Here is a 23,757-nt window from a genome sequence, read left to right as displayed (position 1 = left end):
GCCACGGACTGTCTTTTTTATTTCCTTTCAAAACATCAGCATCCACCAAACTGCATGAGGGACTTTGTGGATAAGTACATGGATGGCTGGAGAACATGGATGGATAAGGCTTATCTATTAACTTGCAAACATTTGCGTGATTCCTAGGGGAGTTTTTGAAATGCAGATCATCCAGTGTGGAATAAGCAGGAGAACATAATTCTCTTTCCCCAGGATTCCTAAGGTCTAAATGGGTAGCATGTTGAAAAGCATATGGCACACTACAGTGTCGCACACACTACAAAGAAAACCAAGCATCAGAGCACACTACTCTGGAAGAGTGAGGATGCTAAGGTTTAAAGATGCCCAAAATGGTCTAGGCAGCAGAAAGCATCCTCCACACTTGAGCCTCAAACCCACAGCAAGGGAGGGGAGAGGGAAGGTCAGAGTGAACTCACTGTCTGAGAAAGGCATGGCTGCAGACCAACTCAATCCTTATCCATATGACTCTTCCCACAGGCCTGCTATCACTCTCCCCAAGAAATACCAACCCTTACCCCCAGCACCACCGGAGGAGACCAGTGCATACTTCCCTCCAAAACTTACCCTTCCAGAAGTCCAGAGGGGGCCCAGGTGAGACAGATTTGGCGGTAAGACTTTGTCTTACGAGATATTTAGTGTTGCTTTATAATAATAAAAAGTTTACTTATCTAAGACTGAGTCTATGCTATTGTAGCTGACCTGCCTTCTGTGTTCCTCTGAAGCCAGAGTCTGCAGTCTCTGGCACTTAGCACCTCATCCTGAAACAGCAGGAGATTAAGGATTAATTGCTAGAACCCTTTCCCTTTGGTCCAGATGCCTCTTGCTTGTGGGGCTAGGAGGAAGTTTGGAGCAATAAACTTCTATTGAATAAGGAGAAGAAAATAACACTCACAGAAGGAAAAACTTTTACATAAGCAACTATGCATAATCTCACATAAGTTCATATACAGATTCATGCATGCTCACTTATATATTTCCATTCAACCCAGTCAGGTCCAGCTTGCATGCATTCTCACAATTACATACTTACACACATCCATACTTACATATGCATATGGAGCAAAAGACCAAGCACCAGGGCAGAAAGAACTCCCTCATTCTGGATGAAAAATGGGCTCCAATCTTTATTGCATAGAGAAAGAAAAAGCTTCTACCCTTTTACTGCTAAATGAATTAAACCCACATTTGTAAGAAAAAAAGCTTTGTTCCTTTTAATAGGACTAAGCCTGCCTTGTTATTAAGAAAGGACCTGTTCTATACCATGGTAAGGAGAAGCCTGCCTGCTCCTTCTGCTCTCTGCAGCTTCTTCTTACAAAGTGCATGGTATCTTCAGCAACAGGAACTTCCGTTCCACCTCTGGGGGCAGCCAAGGGCAATAGCAACAGCCTAAAATATTGTGGGAGCCTCTCAAACAACCCTGACCAACAACAACTCAAAAGAGTCTCGCATGCCTGATGTTGGGTTTTGATTAGATGGCCTTTGGCTCTTGGAGGAAGCATTGTCAGCCCAGGTGGGAAATTTTCGTTTAAACTATATACGAATATCTATGTGCATTATAGATATTGTAGGTAGATAGTTAATAGTATGAATCCTATGACTTTTTCAGATATCCTTACTGTTATTTTGCCTTTCTCCCTCCTTCTTGCTCTGGTTTCCAATGTCTGAGATAATGCCCTTGATTTCTGGAGTCCCTCTGCAGCCAGATCCTATCAGTCTCTGTGCTGCAGGAGTATTAGTCACAGAACTTTGATACATTTTCAACATATTGAATTACTTCATCAAGAATTTTCTGGGGCCTAAAGACATGGGTTAGCAGTTAAGAGCTTTTCGTAAAAGCTTATATAATGTTCTTGTAGAGGATCCAAATTCACTTCCCAGCACTACATGGTGGCTCACAACCATTTGTAACTCTAGTTCCAGATGACTTGATGACATCTTCTGGCCTCATACACTCATGTGACACATATAAACTCATACAGTCAAAATGTTCATACATACAGCAAAACTTAATCATCTTTTTTAAAAGTAATTTTCTGAATAGGCAGTTCTATGTTCCCAGTCCTGGTAATGTAATGTTATTGGGTTCCATGTGGATGCCTTGTATTTTGGGGCTCTCGGGGAATATGGTTTATATTTACTTCATCATTTTTAGACATGATGAGAATTAGGCAAGATCTTTCCATCACAAACAGCTCCAAAGAGCATTTCATGTGATCTCCGACTTCTCTCAGCAGAGCTAAAAAGGATGACTTCCCAGTGTCTCAGAAGAACAGGTGCCCAGGCCAGCAGATGGCACAAAGTTTCAGTAAATGTTACATCCATAAATCATTAGAATTCAGAAAGAAAATCAGGTGGGCATCTTGAAGAATGCACATAGGCAAAGCCCAGGAGGAGACTGGGGACATAACCATGAACAGGAGGGCTTTACTATAGGAAAAGAGCAGTGCCCTCCAATTCACTTCCATCAGAGCTCTCATGAGAAACACCTTTACCATTGAAGCAGGTCACACATAAACAGCCATGTGAGGCACCGCTGGGTAAGCAGAGCCCAGGAGCTCTGAGCATAAGCAGGAACTACGCAGAAGGCTGTGCCTTTCTTTCAGCCGCTTCTCTGTAAGCCACTGAGGAAGGGGTGCCTGAAAGCAGAGGCTGTGAGATCTGGCTCCCAGGGCACCAACTGCAGACAATGCCGCTGTGGCCTCCACCACCGCCTTTGCTCTCCCTGGATAGTAGATGTGGTTCCTTGTGGAATCTTTTCAGCCCCATTTGTCTCCACCAGCTCTGCCACTCTCTCTTTTACATCGAAGTCTTGACTTCACAAAACAATGCTGAGGGGCAGCATTTCAGTGAAGGACAATGTTCTTTAGGTCTTCTGTGGACAATCAAACGCTAATGGAGAATTTGGCACAGTGGGCAATGCTAGCTGGGTATTTTCAACAATTAATGCTATAAAACTGACAATATGCACACATGTTTTTCCTCAACTTATTTTTTTTCCACTTAAAATTATTTTTCTCAGAAGAGAGACTTACATCCCGACCATAAACAACTCCAACACAAGCTGTTTCAAATCAAACTTTGAATCTGGATATAATCCTTTCTGTTACAAAGGAAGATAAGCACATATTGAATGGGCATTTGGGACTTTCTAATCAGCATAGACAGACCATCCACTGGACATAACCTGAAAGAAAACATAGAAGGGAATAACAGTATGGCTGTGGACCCTTTGCTATTTTCATCCAAATGTCCACACACCCAACAGCATCACCCCAAGCAGTCACGTTTTTCTGTGTTCTACTGTAACCAGTCCCTGGATGAAGTGTTTATGTGTGTGCTCCTAGGATTGAGCCAAGGCCCTTGCACACGTCAAATAAGCAACCATATGTCCCAAGCCCCTTTGTGCAGGCTTCTGTGTGTAGTCACTCAGATACACCATGTGAAAGACAGTATTATTGCACCCCATATACCAAGGGCATAGAAATACAGAGCTCATTGTACCATGGTGTGTCGTTCAAGTTTCACTGAACTAAGTGGGCTGGGGGGTTGGGGTCAAGCCAAAGCATAATTTAAGTGAAGCATCTCATATTTAGGACATGGAACACCCTGGTGACTGACTAACGCTCTTCCTTCTCTACCAGCCACACTGGAATCACATCTGTTCAAACAATCCAGCTCACCTCAAAGTACACTATGATGATTTGGGAAGTGAAGGCAATCTTTGTAAATATCAAAACGCATTACCCTTTAAAGGAAAAAAAGTGTGGGTTAGAGATATACCAATTCATATTTATGAATGGAAACTAAGGATTTGAAAGCATAAATTGTTATTATCACCATCATTACTCTATGAATTTTATTATATATATATATTATTAATACACATTGTCATAATATGTATTATTATTATAGGTTTATAAGATATTGCTATTAGGAGAAACTGGGTAGAAAAACACAGCATATCTCTGAATCATGTCAGATCCCACTGGGCATCCTATAGTAATCTCAGAATAGAAACTCCATATGAAGCCAGGTGCAACCATCAGAGTGTGCAGACAGGAAGTGCTGTCTTAGTTGAAACAGATTCACGGGGTTTTCTTTTTTTCAGTAGAACTTTCAACAATCCTCTTTCTTGCTGTCTAAATTTGGGGTTCAGGGAGGAAATTTATTTTATCAAAGATGGCAGAGGCCATACCTAACACAGAAGGATTCTAATCCAATCCATTTCAAACTACACTAATAACTAAAGAATGCTCAAGAAAGTCCACATCTGTAGAAGATGGCAGTATCTTTAAAGTTAAACTAAGCACCTGTTATATCAAGGAGACAAATGTTAGAACTTTGTGTATTTGTGGTCACATTTTAATTACAAGCTCTGGTAGACAGAGCATGGGCAACTAAAGAAACTCGAAGGTGCCCTCGATGAAGCAACACGAGCCAGTGAGGCTAAAGGACCATCCAGGTATCAGAGTGCCCACCTGCTCTATGTGGAATAAATCAGAGAGGGCTAGGGTTCTTCCTGAAAACTCAGTTTATTAATGTGGAAGATCCCAAAGCTGACCTATCCTGGAGTTCATTAGATTTGTGAGGTACGTCAGTGACTTTATACATTGGGAGACTTTATACATTGAGAGATTTATCTAACAGGAGGACAGCCAGCCCACCTGTCCAACACACATAAATGAAATCAAGCGAGTGTACAGAATCTTAGAGAGCAAGATTTGCTTACACACTCAGTATAATCCACTTAAATATTTGAAAGGCCTTTGCAGGTTGAACATATTTGATTTTTGAATACTGCTCATGCTGACGGTGCAGGTTCAAATCTTAGCAAGCCAAACTTCCCCTCACGATTTTTGTTGATTTAGTAAAATCAATATGTAGCCATAGAGAACTTTGGGACACAGTTCACACACTCCACGGGGCTGAATGCCATGAGTGCCTTAACTTAAAAACTGCAACTTTAGGATCACTTCTAGGATTTTTGGTTGGCTGGTTGGTGGTTTGGTTTGAAGGTTTTTTTGTTTTGGTTTTGTTTGGTTTCATTTTGATTTTTTCAAGACAGGATTTCTCTGTGTAGTCCTAGCTGTCTGAAACTAGCTCTGTAGACTGGCTAGCCTCAAACTTATAGAGATCTGCCTTCCTCTGCCTTCTGAATGCTAGGACTAAAGTCATGGACCACCATACCCAGCCACTTCTATGATTTTTAGGATGTATTTTCCATATTTATTTGAGGAGGGGAAGGAGAGTGTGTGTGTGTGTGTGTGTGTGTGTGTGTGTGTGTGTGTGTGTGTGTGTGTGTGTGTGTGTGTGAAACACTGGCATTCAGATTCCTGCAGAAGCCAGAAGAGAGTCTAAGATGAGGCGCCGCCCTCTTCCCCAGAACTGAAGTTACAGGCAGCTGTGAGCCAACTAATGCTGTGGATGCTGGGAACCAAATGTGTCCTCTGAAATAGCAATGAGCACTCTTAACTGCTGGGCCTTCTCTCCAGCCTCAGCTTCTGCATTAAAAAAACAAAAAATCATTGTACAAGGTTACCTGAGTCCATTTGTGGGCAAGGATATAATGTACTTTGTACACACTATGTCTTGAATTAAGCCATCCCACCAGCATCTTTGACACACCAGAATCTCAAGCACTGAAACTGCTGAAGCTAATCTCAGTTTGGCCACAAAATAATTAAGAGTATGTGTATTGGTTCTATATCATTATCCATACTATCTCTTTAATTTGCCTGTGACCATCCCACAGGAACTTGGGAGAAGCACTAAGACTGAGGAAGCTCTCTTTCAGACTGTCTCCCATAGCCCAGGCTGGCCCTGAACTACTAAGCTTCCTGCTTTTACCTCCTCACTACTCCAGATTATAGGCCTATACCTCCATGCCTGGTTTATGCGGTGGAGAGAACGGAAGTCACTGAGGCAATCACCCCACCCACCCACTAAGCGGGATCCCTGGCCCCTGCTTTCACTTGTTGACTATTATAGATAACATAGCTATGAACTTCTGCATACAAGTGTTTATGTATGTTTTTAATTCTTTCGGATGTAATTTGAGCGTACCATTTCCCAAAGGAGTTGCTTAGACATGAAACCAGCAGCCAAGGTTGGTCAGGCTGCCTGATCCTGTCCAGTTCCAAAGGTCTAGATGCCCGGCTTCTCACTGAGACTGGTGAAGCCACCCTAATCTTCCAGCCTGCTCTCCCTTTCACTCACACACTCAGGCAGGTGGACAACACACCCTCAGCCCACTTCCTCCCTGCCTTGCTCACCGGTCTGGCCACATAGGATATTCTTCTTACCCATTGCATGCCACAGATTCGCACTTCTATCTCATGCTCTTCTTCCAGTAACCCGTCAGGGTGAATGCCCTTGCTGCCATTCTGTGGGTGAGAACAAATCAAATGCAGAGGTTGGAGTCCCAGTCAATATGTGAGGCACATCAGTGACTTTATACATTGAGGGCTTTATCTAACAGGAGGACAGCCACCCCACTTGTCCTACACACATAAAGGAATTCAAGCAAGAGAGCTTAGGGACGCTCAGAGAACAAGCTTTGCTTACACGCTCGGTTAACTCCTCTTACATGTTTGAAAGGCCTTTGTAAAATGAATTCATTTGATTTTCGAGTGCCACTCATGCTGATGGTGTAGGTTCAAATCCCAGCAAGTCAAACTTTCCTTAGGCTCAGGGGGTAAAGCACTTGCAGCACAGAGTGGGGATCTGAGTTCAGATCCCAGGCACCCACATACAAAGCCTGTAACCCCAACACTTGGGGAAACAGAGACAAGCAGATTCCCTCTGGCTCACAGGCCAGCCAGCCTAGCAGACCGGTGAGAGACCCTGTCTCAAAAGATAGGGTAAGAGAGTGAAGGAAGAAGACCTCACTGCCAAGCTCTGGCCTCCACATTCACAAGCACATGTGTGTGTGTGTGTGTGTGTATGTGTGTGTGTGTGTGTGTATGTATATGTGTGTATGCGTGTGTATGTATGTGTGTGTATGTGTGTATGTATGTATGTGTGTATGTATGTGTATATGTGTGTATGTGTGTGTATATGTCTGTGTATGTGTGTAGGTATATGCGTATGTGTGTGTATGTATGTGTGTGTGTCTGTGTGTGTGTCTGTGTGTGTATGTGTGTGTGCACACACAAATACTGGAGGCTTGTCCACATATTGAATGCGTAATGCCTGCTCTGACACCCATCCACCTAGCAGTCGGGTCCTTCCTATCCAGTTTCATGGCTTTTCTTCTGTCTCATTCTCTCTTTGCTGCCCCCATTCTTTCCCTGAACATCTAGGGATCTTGGTGCCCCTGACAGCTTTGTATTTAAAACTCACATTCTCAAAGTGAAAATCAGAGAGTTGGATAAGCAGTGGTCTACGTGAGCTGATGAAACCTGGCATGGAAGCTCAGGTGTCAGGAAAGACGAGGGGGTGGCTCGAGCCCTCTGAAAGTGAGAAATGAGTCCTCCGGGTAGCTCTGCTAGCAGCTTCCATACTGGCTTAGCACGGCTCCCTTCCCTTGGAAAACTACAAGAAAAATAGCCTGGTTTCATTTTATAGAGCAGTGATGAATATCACACTGGACTATGGGCTGTTAATTTGGCCATGAAAATGTAATCAAAGGTTTATAAGGTTCACAATGATTTTATCTTGTTCATGATAAGTTGCCTTTATTTAACACCTTCTTTTTTTCTTTTCTTTTTCTTTCTTTCTTTTTTTTTCTCTTTTACAGGCAGAGGAGTGCAAAAGACTTCAGTAGGGTAAGTAGCTATTTTGTCTAACAAAGAGGGAATTTGGGGCATTATCTCTGCAAGAAGCAAGATTCTGATCATCTTAGACAGCAGGGAGCACAGGAGGTTCAAGGGACTGTCTACTTTCTTTGCAAACTTTTTTTTTGGGGGGAGGGAGGCTTCTGCTAGAACTTGGCTTCACCCTAACAGTCAGATTCTCATCGTTTACCAAGATTTTTGCCTGCTTTTGTGTAAGCTGCAACTAGAGACCAATTCTCCAGTATGAAAAGAAGCCGGCTGGGAAGGGCAGGGGCCATGCTTGTGGGCTCACTAAGCCCCTACTTGGTTGCATGGGGTCAAAAGGATCTATTTCAGGCTACCTGAAAGTTGCAGGCTACCTGCCTGGACTCAAGCTCGGGTGGAATTCCAGTTTTCCAAGTCAGGGCAGACTGGATCCCATGCGATCTTGACAAGGCCCTAAGCAAAGAAAGCCTGGGAAGGAATCCACTGTCAGAATGTCCCAACTGGCAGAACAAGGGACCATGCCTGGAGAGCCCATTGTCCTGATCTGCTCCCTTCAGCTGTGACCCTGCCTGAAAATGAGAGGCACTGAAAATAAGTTTTTAAAGGTTAAGAAGGAAAACGGGGGGGGGGGGGGGCGGGACAAAGGAGAAAAGCACTTCTACCTCACTCAAATATATTTGCTAACAGAAAAAAAAAAGTTAACAATAGAACCAGAGAGATTTCACTGTGGCTTTCTAATTGTATTTGATTTGGAATTTGAAGCCCTTAAGCAAAACAATCAGCTGGGTCCCAGCAAAATAGAGCAAGGGCTTTCTCCCTGAAGCAGGCTACTCACGGTGTTTATAGGTCTCCTTCCCTTCACCTTTGACAAGCCTGAGAGCTCCTGCTGCATCTGACTGAGCACTTTGAACTGCTGGGAATACCCAGTGGGAAGACGGTCAAACCCCTCATTTAGAAGAGATTCATTACCCTTTATACCTGGCCTGCGGATTAGCTTTGATTTGCTATCCATAATACACATAGCCTCCATTCCAGAATCCTGGGGATGCTGAGGTCTTTAAAATAAAAAGGCCTTCAGTTGGTTAGCATCAAACAAGACACAGGATGCCTCTCTAAGCAAACTGCTGCTAAAGATTTCTTGTCTCCAGAGCCAACAGGAATCAAGAGAGCTGGGCCCAAGGTCAACTTATTCCCAGATAACTCTGGGAAACTTGTCAGAGAGTCCCACCTCTTTGTAACTTATCTATAAAACAATGATTCCTAATATTTCTAGATTTTACAGCCCTTTGGAATTTTGATGAAAGGTATAATAAATCTTCCTTATGCCCACAAAAAAGTATGATTTTATTTATTATCAGAACATTTTTATTTCAGAAGGTTCCTAAGCCATATCATGAATTTTCTGTCCCCCAAGTTCATGAATTCTTTGTCTATCTGATTCCTGGAGGCTCCGTAGCAGAGACAATGTCTGCAATGGACTTTGGAAATTATTTGCAGCGAGGCGCTGAACTGCTTCTTTGGGGTTCGTAGGTAGAGCCAGTTCATGGTGGTACCCACAAGCAATCCCATCACATTGGAGGCCACGGGGGCCATGGCAGAAGGATTGCCTGTTTAAACTGAGACCTCATATGCATACTGGGACCCTGTCTCAAAGAAGAAAGTGTGTGTGTGTGTGTGTGTGTGTGTGTGTGTGTGTGTGTGTGTGTGTGTGTAGTGTGGTCAGAGTGCAAGCCCAATAAACATATAGATTCTTCATCACATTCAGGAAGTCTATAATTTTTAATCAAAGAAAGAGAAAAGAAATGTTTAGAAACAGCAATACCTGCATTTAAGAAAAATAACATTATCTGTTCATTTTTTAAAATGAAAATTTCAAGAAGGGAAAGAAGCCTCACAGTGTCGTAGTTAAACATGACTACATACACAAGTCTTTCACACACATATGGACACTTAAAACAAACCCCCATGCCACCTGTGGATAGTGTACTCTTACTCGGTTCTTAGTGTGGAGTTTTTTCTATGCCTGCATAATACCTCAGTAACCAAGTATAAGTCCAAAATGAACAATTCCTGTGTGGTGGAGGGCACATGCATGTGTGTGATGCATTCTTTAGTGCATGCATTAGTGCTTGTGTTAGTACATGTGTTTTGTGTGTGTGTGTGTGAGTGTGTGTGTGTGTGTGTGTGTGTGTGTGTGTGTGTGTGTGTACATGGGTGTCTGTGTGTACATGGGTGTCTGTGTGCAATGTGTGCATACATGTGCATGGATATGAGTGTGCAGTATGTGTGAGCATGTACGTATGTATGTGGGCATGCAGGCCCATGTGTGTACATGTGAAGGCCTGAGGAAGAAGTCAGGCTGCTGCTTCTGTTGCTGTCTGTCTTTAGTACCTTAAGATCCCTCACAAACTGAAGTTTGGCAAGGCCCAGCTTGCCAGAGGCTCTCAGGATCCACCCAGCTTGGCTGGCTGTCTCCTCCCACCCGGCTGCAGCCACAGGCACATGCAGCCATGCCTCATTTTTACAAGAGTCATGGAGATCAGAACTCAGGTCCTCACAGTTGCACAGCAAATGCTCTCAGCGACTGAGTTATCTCCCAAGGGAGCACTTCTTACTTATCTGGGCCTGCAGACTATTTCCAGTGCTCCAGTGCTGTAAAGAACAATGTCCTGAGCATCCTTGCAGCTTGGCCAGATTTGGTTTCTCAGAAAACGTGTTTCACCAAGGCAGTTGTTCAAATAAGAATATTTTAAAGACTTTTGATAACTGTGAGTGAGTATTCTCTAGTAATCAAATCACCCTTTAACACCATTGGCCAACTGTACATTTGTTACATCATACACAGAAGATAATACCTTGAGTTTAATGTAGTCTTTTAGGAAAACTATTTGCAATCTCCTTAAAAGTCTGTACTAAATACTTTTCCCCAAACTCCACTAATAAGACTCCCAGTATTCATGGTGTTGGTTAAATTTTCTGTTACCTGCACCCATTCACCATTATCTTTTCTATCTTTTTCTAATCCAATATAGGTCCTTGGAGCAGAAGAAGGTAAGTGTTTACATTGTTGTTTTGTTTTGTTTTTTTAACCCCACTGCCATCTCACTAGGTTCTGGGTCTAGCTCTATAGGGTTAGCATTGTATGGAAAGTGAGGGTTTAAAGCCTGGGATCTGTGTGTGTGATGTCATTCAGATGAATGTAAGACTTTGCAGGCTATCCCAACATCCTCTATTGTAAGAACAATGATTAAAATCAGGAGTAAGACAACTGTCTTTATCTACATGCATTAACCAAAAGAAGCCACAGTAACCCCAGGCCACTTGGGAGATGCATTGCTCTCCCACAGTCCTTGAGAAGACCTTGATGTCATTCTGAGGCCAATGTCACCCATGCACATGCCCTCACACATATGTGTGCACACTGTTGGTGTTATTAACATACACATACACACACACACAGCTTGATAAATAGCAGCACCCTGAGAAGATATACCTTCTTGCCCTTGGAAGTGCCCTTCATGCCCACCTTGGAAATCCTGTTCCCCATTAGTTTAAAATGATTAATTGTCACTCAAAAAGGCCAGCCCCATATTCCAGAGAATTAGCAAAGCTCATTAGTCAATGATGGAGAAATGGATTGGGACTGTGAAACCTTTTCAAACTCACCAAGTGCCATAGGTTTTCTAGGGCTGTGATAAAACACCATGACCATAAACAACTCGAGGATGAAGGGGTTTGTTTCAGCTTAAAACTCTCAGGTCATATCATACTCTATTCCTGAGAGAGGTCAGGACAGGAACTCAAAGCAAGCAGGAACCTGGAAGCAGACATTGATGCAAAGGCCATGGAGGCAGGGTTGGGGGAGGATCCTTATTGGTTTGCTCCTAACAGTTTGCTCAGCCTGCTTTCTTATAGCACTGGGGACCACCAGTCCAGAAGTGGCACTTCTCACAGTGACCTGGGTCCTCCTACATCAATCATTAATCAAGAAAATTCCTGAAAGGTCAATCTTGTGAGGGGCACTTTCTCAACTGAGGTTCCCTCTAGCTTGTGTCTAGTTGAAATAAAATTACATGGGTCTGAGTTATATTTCCAATGTGGGTCTCTAGCTGGCTCTGCCCTGTACTTTGAAGAAGGTAAAACACTTGGAAGCAGAGCCTACTCAGGTCTGTGAATTCCAAGGGCCATGATAGAGAACTGGGGATTTGTTAGCAATTGTAAAACCAAATGAAATCTATGATGAGTCTTAGTGTACTAAAACATCCAGGTATCCTTGCATCACGCTTTGATGTTAGTAATGTACAAATGTGGCATCGTGAAGCTCCAGAGGGGTGGATGTTCTACGTAGCTGTTAATGACAAAAAGTGATTTTATGGGTGTGTGATTAATGGACCTATCACTGACTCAAATGCCATTTCAAGTAATCAGAGTCCCTTCAATCAGTGATATCCAGTCTGTGGTCAACCTTGGGCAGAGTGCAGAGTAACACCCAAATTAAGTCAAGGTGTGCATGCTTCTCTGTTTATATGGCCCACTGTCACAACTGGGAAAGTGCTTTATGAGTCACACATCAGAGTATATTCAATGTCTTTCATAAGGATCGATGGCTGCTTACAATTCATCCATGATGAAAAGCAAGACCAGTAATGGCATGCTAAGTAACTCCAATGCAGAAGCCTGGCTGCACCTGGCGATTTTTCTTGTTCTGTTGCTATGATTAAACATTCTGGCCAAAAGCAACGTCTGTGTTTGGGGGGGTGGGTGGGGAGGAGGGATATGATGGGAGGGATGTTGAGCTCACACTTTGAGATCACAGTCTTGTATTGAGGGAAATCAGGGCAGGAAAACAAGGCAGGAACCTAGAAGCAAGAACCATGGTAGAATTACACTTGCTGACCCACATCTTAGGCTTATGCTCAGCTAGCTTTTGTAGATACCCCAGCCCCACCTTTTTGGTGGTAGTGCTGAACGCAGTGGGCTAGGCCCACCTGTATCAATTAACAAGTTAACCCTTCCCTCTCAAAGACATATGGGCTAATCTGATCTAGGCAATTCCTCAATTGAGGCTCTTCCTTCAGATGACTGAAGGATGTATGACATTGACAGTTAAACTTTCCTAGGACGATGATCAAGGAGGAAACATTGAGAAAACAGATTCCCAGTTGTAACCAACTGGTACCTGTTGGCCTACATCAGAACCATGGAAACTCACTTGCTCTATCACAGGATGGGAAGGAGAACACAAGTGGTTTGTGCAGGTAGTGGGCATCCCTAGACCCTGCTGACTCTCACAGTGTTCTTTTGGTTTTAACACTCTCATCAGAATGTCACTCACCAGTCACCTTTCAGAAGGCTCTCCTCAGCCACACAAGATTAATCGTACATCCTTAAGCATAATGTATTTTCCTTATGTCACTCATTCTGTCCAAAATGTTCTTCCTGCTCTGCTTGCTTATAGTCCCCTTGTATTTAAGAACCACATCTGGCTTCCCCACTGTAACTCCAGATTCTAGGGAAGAACCCATTCTATAAGTGTTCAGAAAAGACTCATTGACTTGTGTGAATGAACCAACAAAAAAAGGGGTGGGTGGATGAGCTCATAACAAAACCAAAGTCTTTCAAAATAAATCCACCTATAATAATCCCTAAAATGCCTTCTGGTGGGGTATTCTGTATTTCTGGGAAAATCAGGTAATGTGTGCTTTATATTATAAACAATCCATGCAATTTTTACAACCTCCACAAGGTACTACTTCTGATTTCTAAAAGCATCAGGATAAATAATAAAATAATTTAAATTATAGCTATCCCAGTGAACTCCCAAAAGCTCCCAGTTGTATTCACTGTGCCATCTGACCCAAACATGTCATGCTTTCCAGAATCTCATCACCAGACAAAGCCAGAATCTTCTTGCCCATCATCAAACCAAAACACGCAGAAGAGTCTACCTGCCATTGCCAGGTAAGAAGTCAGGAACACCCATTAGGTATCAGATCAGCAGATATGTGTCTTCTTAGATCTTAGACAGTGACAACAAGACTTCTAAGAAACAGGAAATTTTTGACCTTCTTTTCTGGAAAACATGGACACCTCCATCTGCCTTAGGACTTACTAATGTCTTTCTGCTATTTATAAATGATTGGATGTTACAGGCAAATGAGGGGTGTAAAAACTTGAGTATTAACTGAGTTGGATAGATTCTCATCAATCTTACAGAAAAAGTGGGTCATCTCTAGCTGTTCTCAGTTCATATCTGCATCAAAGCCCACAGACACACTTGAACAGGACTTGTAGGTGAGCAGATGGTGTCATAATTCTGATGTCAGTTGATTGTGACATCAGCTGAGGAAGAATCAAAGGTGATTTCCTGACCAAGGTCACTCTATATAAATAATTAATGGCTTTCTCCACATGTAGAGCCTACAACATCAGGACTCTGAGTTGGTGTTATGCACTCCAGCTAATGGCTGTGACCTCAGTCCTCAGCCCTCATCTTTACATATTACATCCTCATCAGATGCCCTCCAGCCACCATACTATCTCTCTCAGATGTATATTTGTGCATCTAGTCTTCTGTTTACTTTCCCCCATTTTACTGCTCTCTGTGTGTAGAGAACTTATTTCCATAGGTCACATGCAAGGTTAGAGCCAGAGAATCACTTCACCCACTCCTTAGATGGTAACAGTGAAGTCTCAAGAGACACAGTCCCTGACTGCTGAAGTTAAGGGCAACTCCAAAGGCCAATCCCATGCTGCTGTAGCAACTTGACTCTAGCAATGCTGCCCAACATGGCTGTCTTTGGGGCATGCCCACAGTAGAGATGGAGTCTTAATTTTTAATGAGTATTTACTGGAGTGTCCACATTAGTGGTAGGTTGAGATGGGTTGTTAGGAGGGAGCTACAGGATTCAGACTGAAAGATGTCACCACTGGCGAATGGCATGGTTTGGTGTCTAAGCCTTAAACATAACAAGAGCCTAGCAAACAGCTGCTCTCTGTACAATTAACTGTGAACTTTGGAACATCCCAAGCCCTACTCCCTTTGCCTGCTTCATTTTTTAATTTGTCCTGTTTTGTACCTTCAGAAACTTCTCATTCTTTGTCCTGCAGAGATTAGGGCAACTGCTCTGTCGCTCTTAGGGGGCTATTTGTTATATGAATCCCAATCTGACCCAACATTCTCTTTTACTGAAATTTTCTAATAAGAGGGAAAGTCACATTCAGATGAGAGGATAATGTGCTTCTTCATCTGGCTGGTACCTGTGGTCATTACTTCATGTGGTTTCAGCTTCTTTGTGTGCTTGATTTATTACACAAAGTCTGCTTTTAATTGTTCTCCTAATTAGCTGCCTCTCCTAAGTTTCCTTTTTGGACTTATCTCCCAGAACAGCCCTAAATGCTGGTGGTACTTCTGAGTTCATTTTATGGCCTTTCTCTGTCACTGAAGGCCTGAAACTCATGGTTCAGTGACATATGGCATCCCCATGTCAATGGTTCCCACATCCCCATCTCCTGGCCAAGCCCCCTTGCTTGGCTCCAGACCTGGGCATCCAATTATTCAGCCAGCCCTTCCCCTTAGAGAGGTTACAGGAATCACAAGATTCCTGCTGAAATCTGCTCTGATTTCCAATGTCATTCCCAAACTTGAATATACCCATTTCTCCTCCCAGATCTCCCCATACACTAGCCCCCATCAACTCTTGTCAGGACTACTGCAAGAGCCTTCATTGACGCAGAGAGTATCCATCCTACCCCATTTGTGTGGGATGTTCTTCCTGGAATCTTGGGAAATAGCCTGTGGTTTCTCCTCTCTGAGTCTTCCTACAATGCTATCCACATCCCCAAAGCATGCTTTCCTGTCCTCCACACTCTGAGCAGTCCCACCTGTGTGACCTCTCGCCACCACAGGAGCTGACACCTTATACCTTTCCTGGGACATCTGTCAGGTCCATTAGGATTCTTGACAGCCATATTTCCCTGCATGTGCTCCTCCACACTAAAGCAGAAACTATATCTCCTTCATTTTATAGTTCTCCCAAACAGGGGCTCACTTGAAAGTGCTAGACACGTTTGTTAGATGAATTATCACTTCTATATCCGTTTTAGTTGTTTAGGGTTTCATGTTTATTCTTATGAACTATGTGCTTGGTACCTAAAATATTCTGTAAGGACACCCCACCTCTTTTAGTATTCCCTACAAATTCTTTAAAATCAAAGAGAAACTTTGTGACTCATTTTTTCCCCCTCAGACATTTAACAGAAACAATACTTCAGCTTCTTGTGAGGGGATGTGGGTTTTGGCAGTCAAGAGCTAGGATGTCAAGAATGTAAATAGTGATGGCCACACCCTCTGGTCCTCAGATAACCTTTCAATGATAGAGCCAGCTGTAAGGTTCTTGGGCTTCTGTGGGGACAACAAAAAGTGGATACAGTTGATTTCACTAGCACTACGAAAAGGTCAAGTGGCTTTTAATTAGCCAGAGGTTCCCATCAGTAGCACAATCCTTGCAATAGAGCACAACTCGTGTAATTAGATGAAATTCTATTAGAACCTGGAGCTTACGTTGACGCTGACTGTAACACAAAGTGAACTAGAAAATTACAGTGAGGTACAAGGCTCAGACCTGGGAGAGCCGTCCCGGCCACACCACTTTTGTAATTAGAAGTGCATATTGCTGTTTTGATTGCCTTCTGTTATATTTTCATAATCCCCATTTTGCGTGGAGTTCCTTATGATCCCCTGCATTCTTTTCTCATCCAGCTCACATAGATAAGAAAAGCATGGACTTCTATGCACCTCTTCCTATCTGTAGCTGACTCTCCATCACTAGAAATTCAAGAGAATATGAGCCCCAAGCACACCGATGTTAGTGTTTATGTGTGTAGCTAAGAGGCAAGACCACACTCGACTTAACAGAGCAAAGAGTTATAACATGTTCTCATGGAAATAACAAAGGGAAACACTGTGCCCACCAGTCCCTTAATTCCATGGCAAACACTTGTCAGACCTTGAGAGAGGTGAGAAAAAGTCAATGTCTTGCTATTTAGAAAACTAACAACTCTTTGAACGAGTTCAGTAAAATATGAATACTTTATAAATGTCACCTTAAGATGTTGCCATTAACTTTGCCCATAAGTAGAATTTTGTCGTCACAGGAATGCTAACATACCAATTCTGACATTCTCTTTAGCTCTTCCTACATGCCAGGAAAGCACAGTATACAAGCCAGAGGTAAGGACACTCACTATAAGTAAAGATCGTGATAAAAACAGGTAAGCCAGCACTCCATGAGAGTCCTACATGGCGACTGGATGCTTGTGTGTGTGTGTGTGCAGTTGTGACTGTCTCATTTTCACTGGCAATAGTATTGCCTGTTGTCTGTTAAGTGACATAACTTAGTTTTTTACTTCAATTCATAATAAAATAATCCTCTTATAAGCATTGCTGTTATAAACCACAGTATTGATGTCTTTACAGAAGTACAGTAGGCTCAGCTCTTCCTAAAAGAGAAATATCTGTGTCTTCAGCTGTGTGTCTCTTTCACTGCCTCGGATGTATTTCGCAAAGTAGATGTAGCAGTTAAACTCATTAAACTGATGCGAACATACTACACCTGATCTGTGCCAGAAATGAGGTGGCATCACCGCTAGTCACCAACATCTCCTGAGTACCCTGTGTTCTCTCCATCTTCGCCGACAGTTATGGATGATTTTCTTCAACATATTGGGTGTAATACAGCTTTATCTCAAGAAAAGAAATCTTTAAAATAACTTTTAAATGATCTCAATAACTTAAACAATCTCTCTTAGTGATCATGATATAAAACTCAGAAGGCTAACATATCTGTGCGCAAAACTACTGAGTAGAAACCCAGCCCTGTGCCAGCCCGGGGGCTCTGGGCATTATCCATGTCATTTGTCTCAGCTACTTCTGTTGTGTACATATCCCCTCTTGATTACTCTGTGTCCCAGGGAGATACTGTGTTCCGGTCTCTCTGTTGAGCTAGAAAAGAGTGTTTGAGGCTAAGAGCAGCAGATTCCATGGGTGCAAGTGGAAAAGGGGAGAGCTCCACTGCTCTGGTCTCAAATCTGCCTCTCTCTCTCTCTCTCTCTCTCTCTCTCTCTCTCTCTCTCTCTCTCTCTCTCTCTCTCTCTCTCTCCAGTAGGGCCACTAAAGTCCAGTTAATCCTTTGAGCTTACACTTCCCCACTGATAGAATGTAAATAAAACCTCACATATTATTATCAGTACAATATACACCCAGGCACACTCAGCCATCTTCTTGACACACCCTTATTTTAATGTCCTCCCTTCTTTTCCCTTCTTTTCTTTCTTCCCTTTTTTCTCTTTCCCAAATGACATCAATGAGTTCCAGAGCTACATGCTTGGTTCCCATCATGCCTCATTCCAGTTTTGCCCTATACTAAAGCAGCTAAGCCCCAGGTGATAAGTTTATTTTTTCCAATGTATACATCAATAATGGTACTTTCCCCCAAAAGGGGTTTCCCCCCCCCCCCGTTCTCCTTCTCTTCTTCCTCCTCCTCCTCTTTCTCACCATCCTCCTCCTCTTTTTCCTCACCCTCCTCCTCTTCCCCCTCCTCCTCTTCCTCCTCACCTTCTTCCTCTTTCTCCTCACCCTCCTCCTCTTCCTCCTCCTCCTCCTTCTCCTCCTTCTCCTGCTGTCTCTTCAAGACCAGGTCTCATGTAATTGAGATGGTCTTAAACTCACTGTATAGCCTAAACTGGCCTTGAAATCCTGATCCTGTGTGTACAGTTATTCTATACACCTGGTTTGAGTGGTCAAAGAAAGCTGTGATTAACTCATGGCCTCTTTCCAGCCCTGAAACTCCAATGTCAGCAACAGGAGTGCTGAAGGTCAGATTTAAGCATGCAAAGATGAGAAAAAGGTTTGGGGTGTCAATGTGGCGAGGCGAGTACCTGGGATGGACAGAGCCAGAAAGGGCTTGATTTGTGAGTTTTGAACATGTGCTTCAGAGTTAGAAAGAAGCATAGCTTAGAGCAGATTGGAGGGCCTTGCTCTTAAAGATCAAAGCATGCATGGATAGAAAGAAAGCAAAGCAAGCAGAGTCTGGGACCGCAGTGTTACAGGAATGGCCCTGACCACCAGGAATCCAGTCCACTGTCCCAGAACATCATTCGTGTGCACAGACACAGAAGCAGGCAAAGCATCCATCCACATAAATGAAATAATATTACGTCACAGTGCCAGTGCTATGCAGGCTGCTGGGGGAGAAAGACATCACAAGGGAAGCTAGGCTCCTAAGAAAGCCTAGAGGAGACGGGAGATGGCTTGTCTCCACTATTTTCTCTTTCCATCAACAAGCACCCACTACACACATGGTCAGTACTCAAAATGTGGCCACTCCCAAAAGATACACAGTAGGGAGAGCACTGTCCTTCCACTGACCCTCCAGCGCTTCTCTATCAGCTTACTAAGCAAATATCCATCCTGCTGAATGGAAGTTCATCTCTGATTCTTCAGACGTTGCAGTGACTGGGGCAGAAGATGACGATGTGCCATTTACACTCACAGATTCTCAGTTTAGTGAGTTCGGTGCCCCGGCTGGGACTCCTGTCCTGTCCTGCCTTAAGGGTGAGCATTCATATACAAGAGTGAGGTTTACATTTCTGTGGTTGCCGATGTCATGATTCTTATCTTACAAATGGAAAAGGAATCCTGGATATGTTTACTTTGTTTCTGGGTAGTTTCCCTACAGATAAAAACAATTGACCCAATGTATTGATAATTTAACTCAAGCTAAACCATAAAAAAAATCCAAGTAAACAGATTATATGTGTATGTATATACTAGAAGAGAGAGGGGTTTTATTATATGCCAAGATACTAACAAAATTGATGTTTCAATATGGAAGTGTGGATTTTTTTTTTTGGTCTGCTTTTAGTTTAGTTTAATTTTTTTTTGTTTTTGAAAACATGCATATGGCTTTTATCCCTATAAAGTTAATTTTTAATTGTGTATAAATGTAAGTTAAAATTTCTAATAAGTACTGACACAATGCCCGGTTTTTAATATCCTTTTTTTAAAAGACTTATTTATGTATGTATGTATTTATTTATTTATTTATTTAATGTATATGAGTACATGTGGTTGCTGGGAATTTGAATTCAGGACTTCCACTCGCTCCAGTTGCCCCCACTTACTCCAGTCCTGCTCTCTCTGGCCTGAAGATTTATTTATTATTATATCTAAGTAGCTGTCTTCAGATAGCACCAGAAGAAGGTATCAGATCTCATTACGGATGGTTGTGAGCCACCACGTGGTTGCTGGAAATTGAACTCAGGACCTTCGGAAGAGCAGTCAGTGCTCTTACCTGCTGAGCCATCTCTCCAGCCCAATGCCCGATTTTGAAATGCTGTCCTTTAAGTGACCCCAAGATGGATGTGCAGCTTTCTCTGCGGTAATATTTGCTGTACTCACAAGTTAGCACCCTTGAGCTGATAGCAAGGGTCAGAGTCCATGCCAGGACATGGAGCTGCATAAGAATTTCACTTTAAAATTTAAATTTAGTTTTAAATAAAAATTAAATTTTTAATTAAAGCTAGAATTTAATTTAAAATTAGAAGTTGTTGGCAGTGGTAACGCAAGCCTCCTTTAATCAAACTGTTTTGCCTCTTGGGGGTGTCAACCACCCACCCCCAATACTCTTCTCTTGGACTTTTACCAATCTCTCTGCTAGGGCCACCCTCCCTTTTCCAGGCTTTGTTGGCTAATCAACCTCAAATGTCTCCTGTAGGTAGGACTCGCCGCTCTCATTCCGAGGGGGTAGAAACGATGACTCCTCGGGCTGGGGTACAAAGAGCGTGCTTGGAATCAATCACTCATTCACGCACTCGTCATCTGACACAGATCCAAACTGGTGGCCTTTTGGGGTTGGGGATGGTGGGTGGGGAGATTGCGTAGCAATTTTGACATTGTTCCATTTAACTAGTTCTGTGAACAGACCATACATGCATAATTATTGCCAAACGCTCTTTTTAAAAATAGGACTTCTTAAATATTTAAGCAAGGCATACGGGGTTGAGCAATAATGAATCAGTTGCCACAATATCATGAAAAATTCATGATCACTGCGTTCTACTGGGCACCAAGCTCGAACTGAGTAATAAGAAATGCTGATAACGGCGGTTTCTCCTCTCAACTCCGTGCTTACTGTTCCAAGCCACAGTGGAAAGACAGTCACTGCTATTTAAATAACACACCCCCACCCCGCATTCTGTTCCAGAATAACTTACACGAAAGTTTTTAAGCCAATGTTCTTCTCACTAATAAAGGCCTGTAGACTTTCTCTTGGGGCAGCATTCGACATTGCCCCAGTGTGATTTCTCTTAGATTCTGGATATGGAATCAACATATCCCTAGGATTTTTTTTTCTGATAGAAGATTTTTTAAATTATTTATTTACATCCCAAGCACTGCTTTCCCTCCAGGTCCCTCCCTCACTCCTCTGAGATGGTGCCCTCCCCCCACCCCCAACATACTAAGTCTTTTCTCCCACTGAGGCCAGTCCAAGGCAGCCATGGAGACTGACCAGCACATCTGCTACATATGTGCCAGGCACCTTGTTCAAAGCCATGTATGTTCTTTGGTTGGTAGCTCAGTATCTGAGAGCTCCCAGGGGTCCAGGCTAGTTGACTCTGTTGGTCTTCCTGTGGGGTTCCCATCCCCCTTCAGGGCCTTCCATCCTTCCTTCAACTCTTCATAAGTGTCCCTGACCTCTGCCACATGTTTGGCTGTGGGTATCTGCATCTGTTTCAATCCACTGCTGGGTAGAACCCCTTGAGGACAGTTATGCTTACACTCCTGTCTGTATCATTATTAATGTCAGTGATTGGTGCTTGCCCATGGGATGGGTTTTGAGTTGAGCCAATTATTGGTTGACCTATCTTTCAGTCTCTGCTCCATCTCTGCATTTCCTTTAGACAAGACAAATTTGAGGTTAAAAATTTTGTGGGTGGATTGGTGTTTTTATTCCCCCACTGGGGGTCCTGCCTGGCTACAGGAAGTGATCTCTTCGGGTTTCATGTTCCCAGTGTTAAGCATCTCAGCTAAGGTCATGCGCATTGACTCCTTGGAGCCTCTCTATCCCAGGTCTCTGGGACTTCCTAGAGATTGTCCCCTCCCCGCCCATCCCCTGCAGCTGAAGATTTCCATTCATTCTCAAGGTCCTCTGGTCCCCTCCTGTCTCTCATCACACCTGACCCTGCCTCTCCATTCCTCTTTCCATCCCCCCTCCCATCCAGTTCCCTTTCTCCCTCTGCCTGCTATAACCATTTTTCCCCCCTAAGTGTGATTCAGGCATCCTTGCTTGGGCCTTCCTTCTTGTTTAACTTCTTTGTGTTTGTGGGGTATAGTATGGATATTCTATACTTTATGGCTACATACCATACATGCCCTTTTGGGTTACCTCATTCAGGATGATATGTTCTAGTTCCATCCATTTGCCTACAAAATTCATGATGTCTTTAAAAGCTGAATAGTATACCATTGTATAAATAAACTACCTTTTCTGTATTAATTCTTCAGTTGAGGAGTATCTTGGTTGTTTCCAGTTTTTGACTATTATGAATAAGACTGCTATGAACTTAGTGGAGCACATGTCCTTGTGGTATGGTGGAGTACCTTTTAGGTATATGCCCAGGAGCAATATAGCTGGGTATTCAGGTAGAATTATTTCCAATTTTATGAGAAACTGCAAGATTGATTTCCAAAGTGGTTGCACAAGTTTGCAAACCCATGAGCAATGAAGGAGTGTTCCCCTTTCTCCACATCCTTGCCAGCACGTGCTGTCCCTTGAGTTTTTGATCTTAGCCATTCTGATTAGTATGAGGTGGAATCTCAGGGTCGTTTTGATTTGCAGTTCCCTGATGACTAAGGATGTGGAGCATTTCTTTAAGTGCTTCTCAGCCATTCAAAATTCCTCTGTTGAGAATTCTGTTTAGCTCCTGTATTAGTTAAGGTTCTCTGGAATCACAGAACTTGGGGAATGTCTCTATATGGTAAGGGAATTTATTGTGATGACTTAAAGTCTGTAGTTTAACTAACCCAACAATGGACACCTGTGAATGGGAAGTCCAAAAATCTAGTTGTTGCTCAGCCTCATGAGGCTAGTTGCTTTACCTGGTTTTCTGTCTAAGCTGGAATCCTGAAGTAGGTTCTAACAGATGTGCTGGCAAGTAAGTGCAAGCAGACAAAGAAGAGTGAGTCTTCCTTCTTCCAATGTCCTTATGTGGGCCTCTAGCAGAAGGCATGGCCCAGATTAAAGGTGTGTACCGCCAGACCTGGATCTGGAACTTGCTTTGACCCAGGCTGGCCTTGAACTCAGAGATCTGCCCACCTCAGCCTCCTGGGGTTAAAAGTGTGTTCTACTTTGCCAAAGCCTAAGCTTTTCATGGCCACTATGCCTGAAGATCTTCATGTCAAGATCTGGGTCAAAAGCCTGTGTCTTCCAGCCTCAAGATCTAGATCACCAGTGTGCCCTTCATTTCTGTATTGTAGTTCATTACAGATGTAGTCAAGTTGACATCCAGAAAAAGCCATCATAGCTCTGCACCCCATTTTAAAAATTGGGTTATTTGGTTTGTTGAAGTTTATCTTCTTGAGTTCTTTATATATTTTGGATATTAACCCTTTATGGGATGCAGGGTTAGTTGAGATCCTTTGCTAATATGTAAGCTATGATTTCATCCTGTTGACAGTGTCCCTTGCCTTACAGAAGTTTTCAGTTTCATGGGGTCCTTTTTTTTTTATCTATCTTAGGGCCTGAGCTATTGGTGTTCATTTTCTGTTAGATTTGGTGTATCCTGTTTTATGTTGAGGTCTTTGATCTTTTTAGACTTCAGTTTTGTACAGGGTGATAAATATGGATCTATGTGCATTTTTCTACATGCAGACATCCAATTACACCAGCACCACTTGTTGAAGATGCTTTCTTTT

General features: G+C 43.0%; 1 protein-coding gene across 1 annotated transcript in view; it reads left to right on the top strand.

The window, feature by feature from the left end:
* Window positions 1–23,757, top strand: part of Clnk (cytokine dependent hematopoietic cell linker) — a 96,606-nt gene that overhangs the window by 51,711 nt on the left and 21,138 nt on the right. Inside the window, exons 10-14 of the mRNA XM_085836356.1 lie at window positions 499–612; window positions 7,760–7,787; window positions 10,814–10,832; window positions 13,661–13,742; window positions 16,973–17,013. Coding sequence (XP_085692482.1) covers window positions 499–612; window positions 7,760–7,787; window positions 10,814–10,832; window positions 13,661–13,742; window positions 16,973–17,013 — 284 coding nt within the window. The remainder of the gene's footprint in view (window positions 1–498; window positions 613–7,759; window positions 7,788–10,813; window positions 10,833–13,660; window positions 13,743–16,972; window positions 17,014–23,757) is intronic.

Source organism: Mus caroli, unplaced genomic scaffold (genome assembly GCF_978045245.1).
Source record: "Mus caroli unplaced genomic scaffold, Mus_caroli_1 scaffold_4, whole genome shotgun sequence".
NCBI classification, from domain to species: Eukaryota; Metazoa; Chordata; class Mammalia; order Rodentia; family Muridae; genus Mus; species Mus caroli.
The sequence above is the reverse complement of the archived record's forward strand: the minus strand, read 5'-3'. Positions and strand labels throughout refer to the sequence as shown.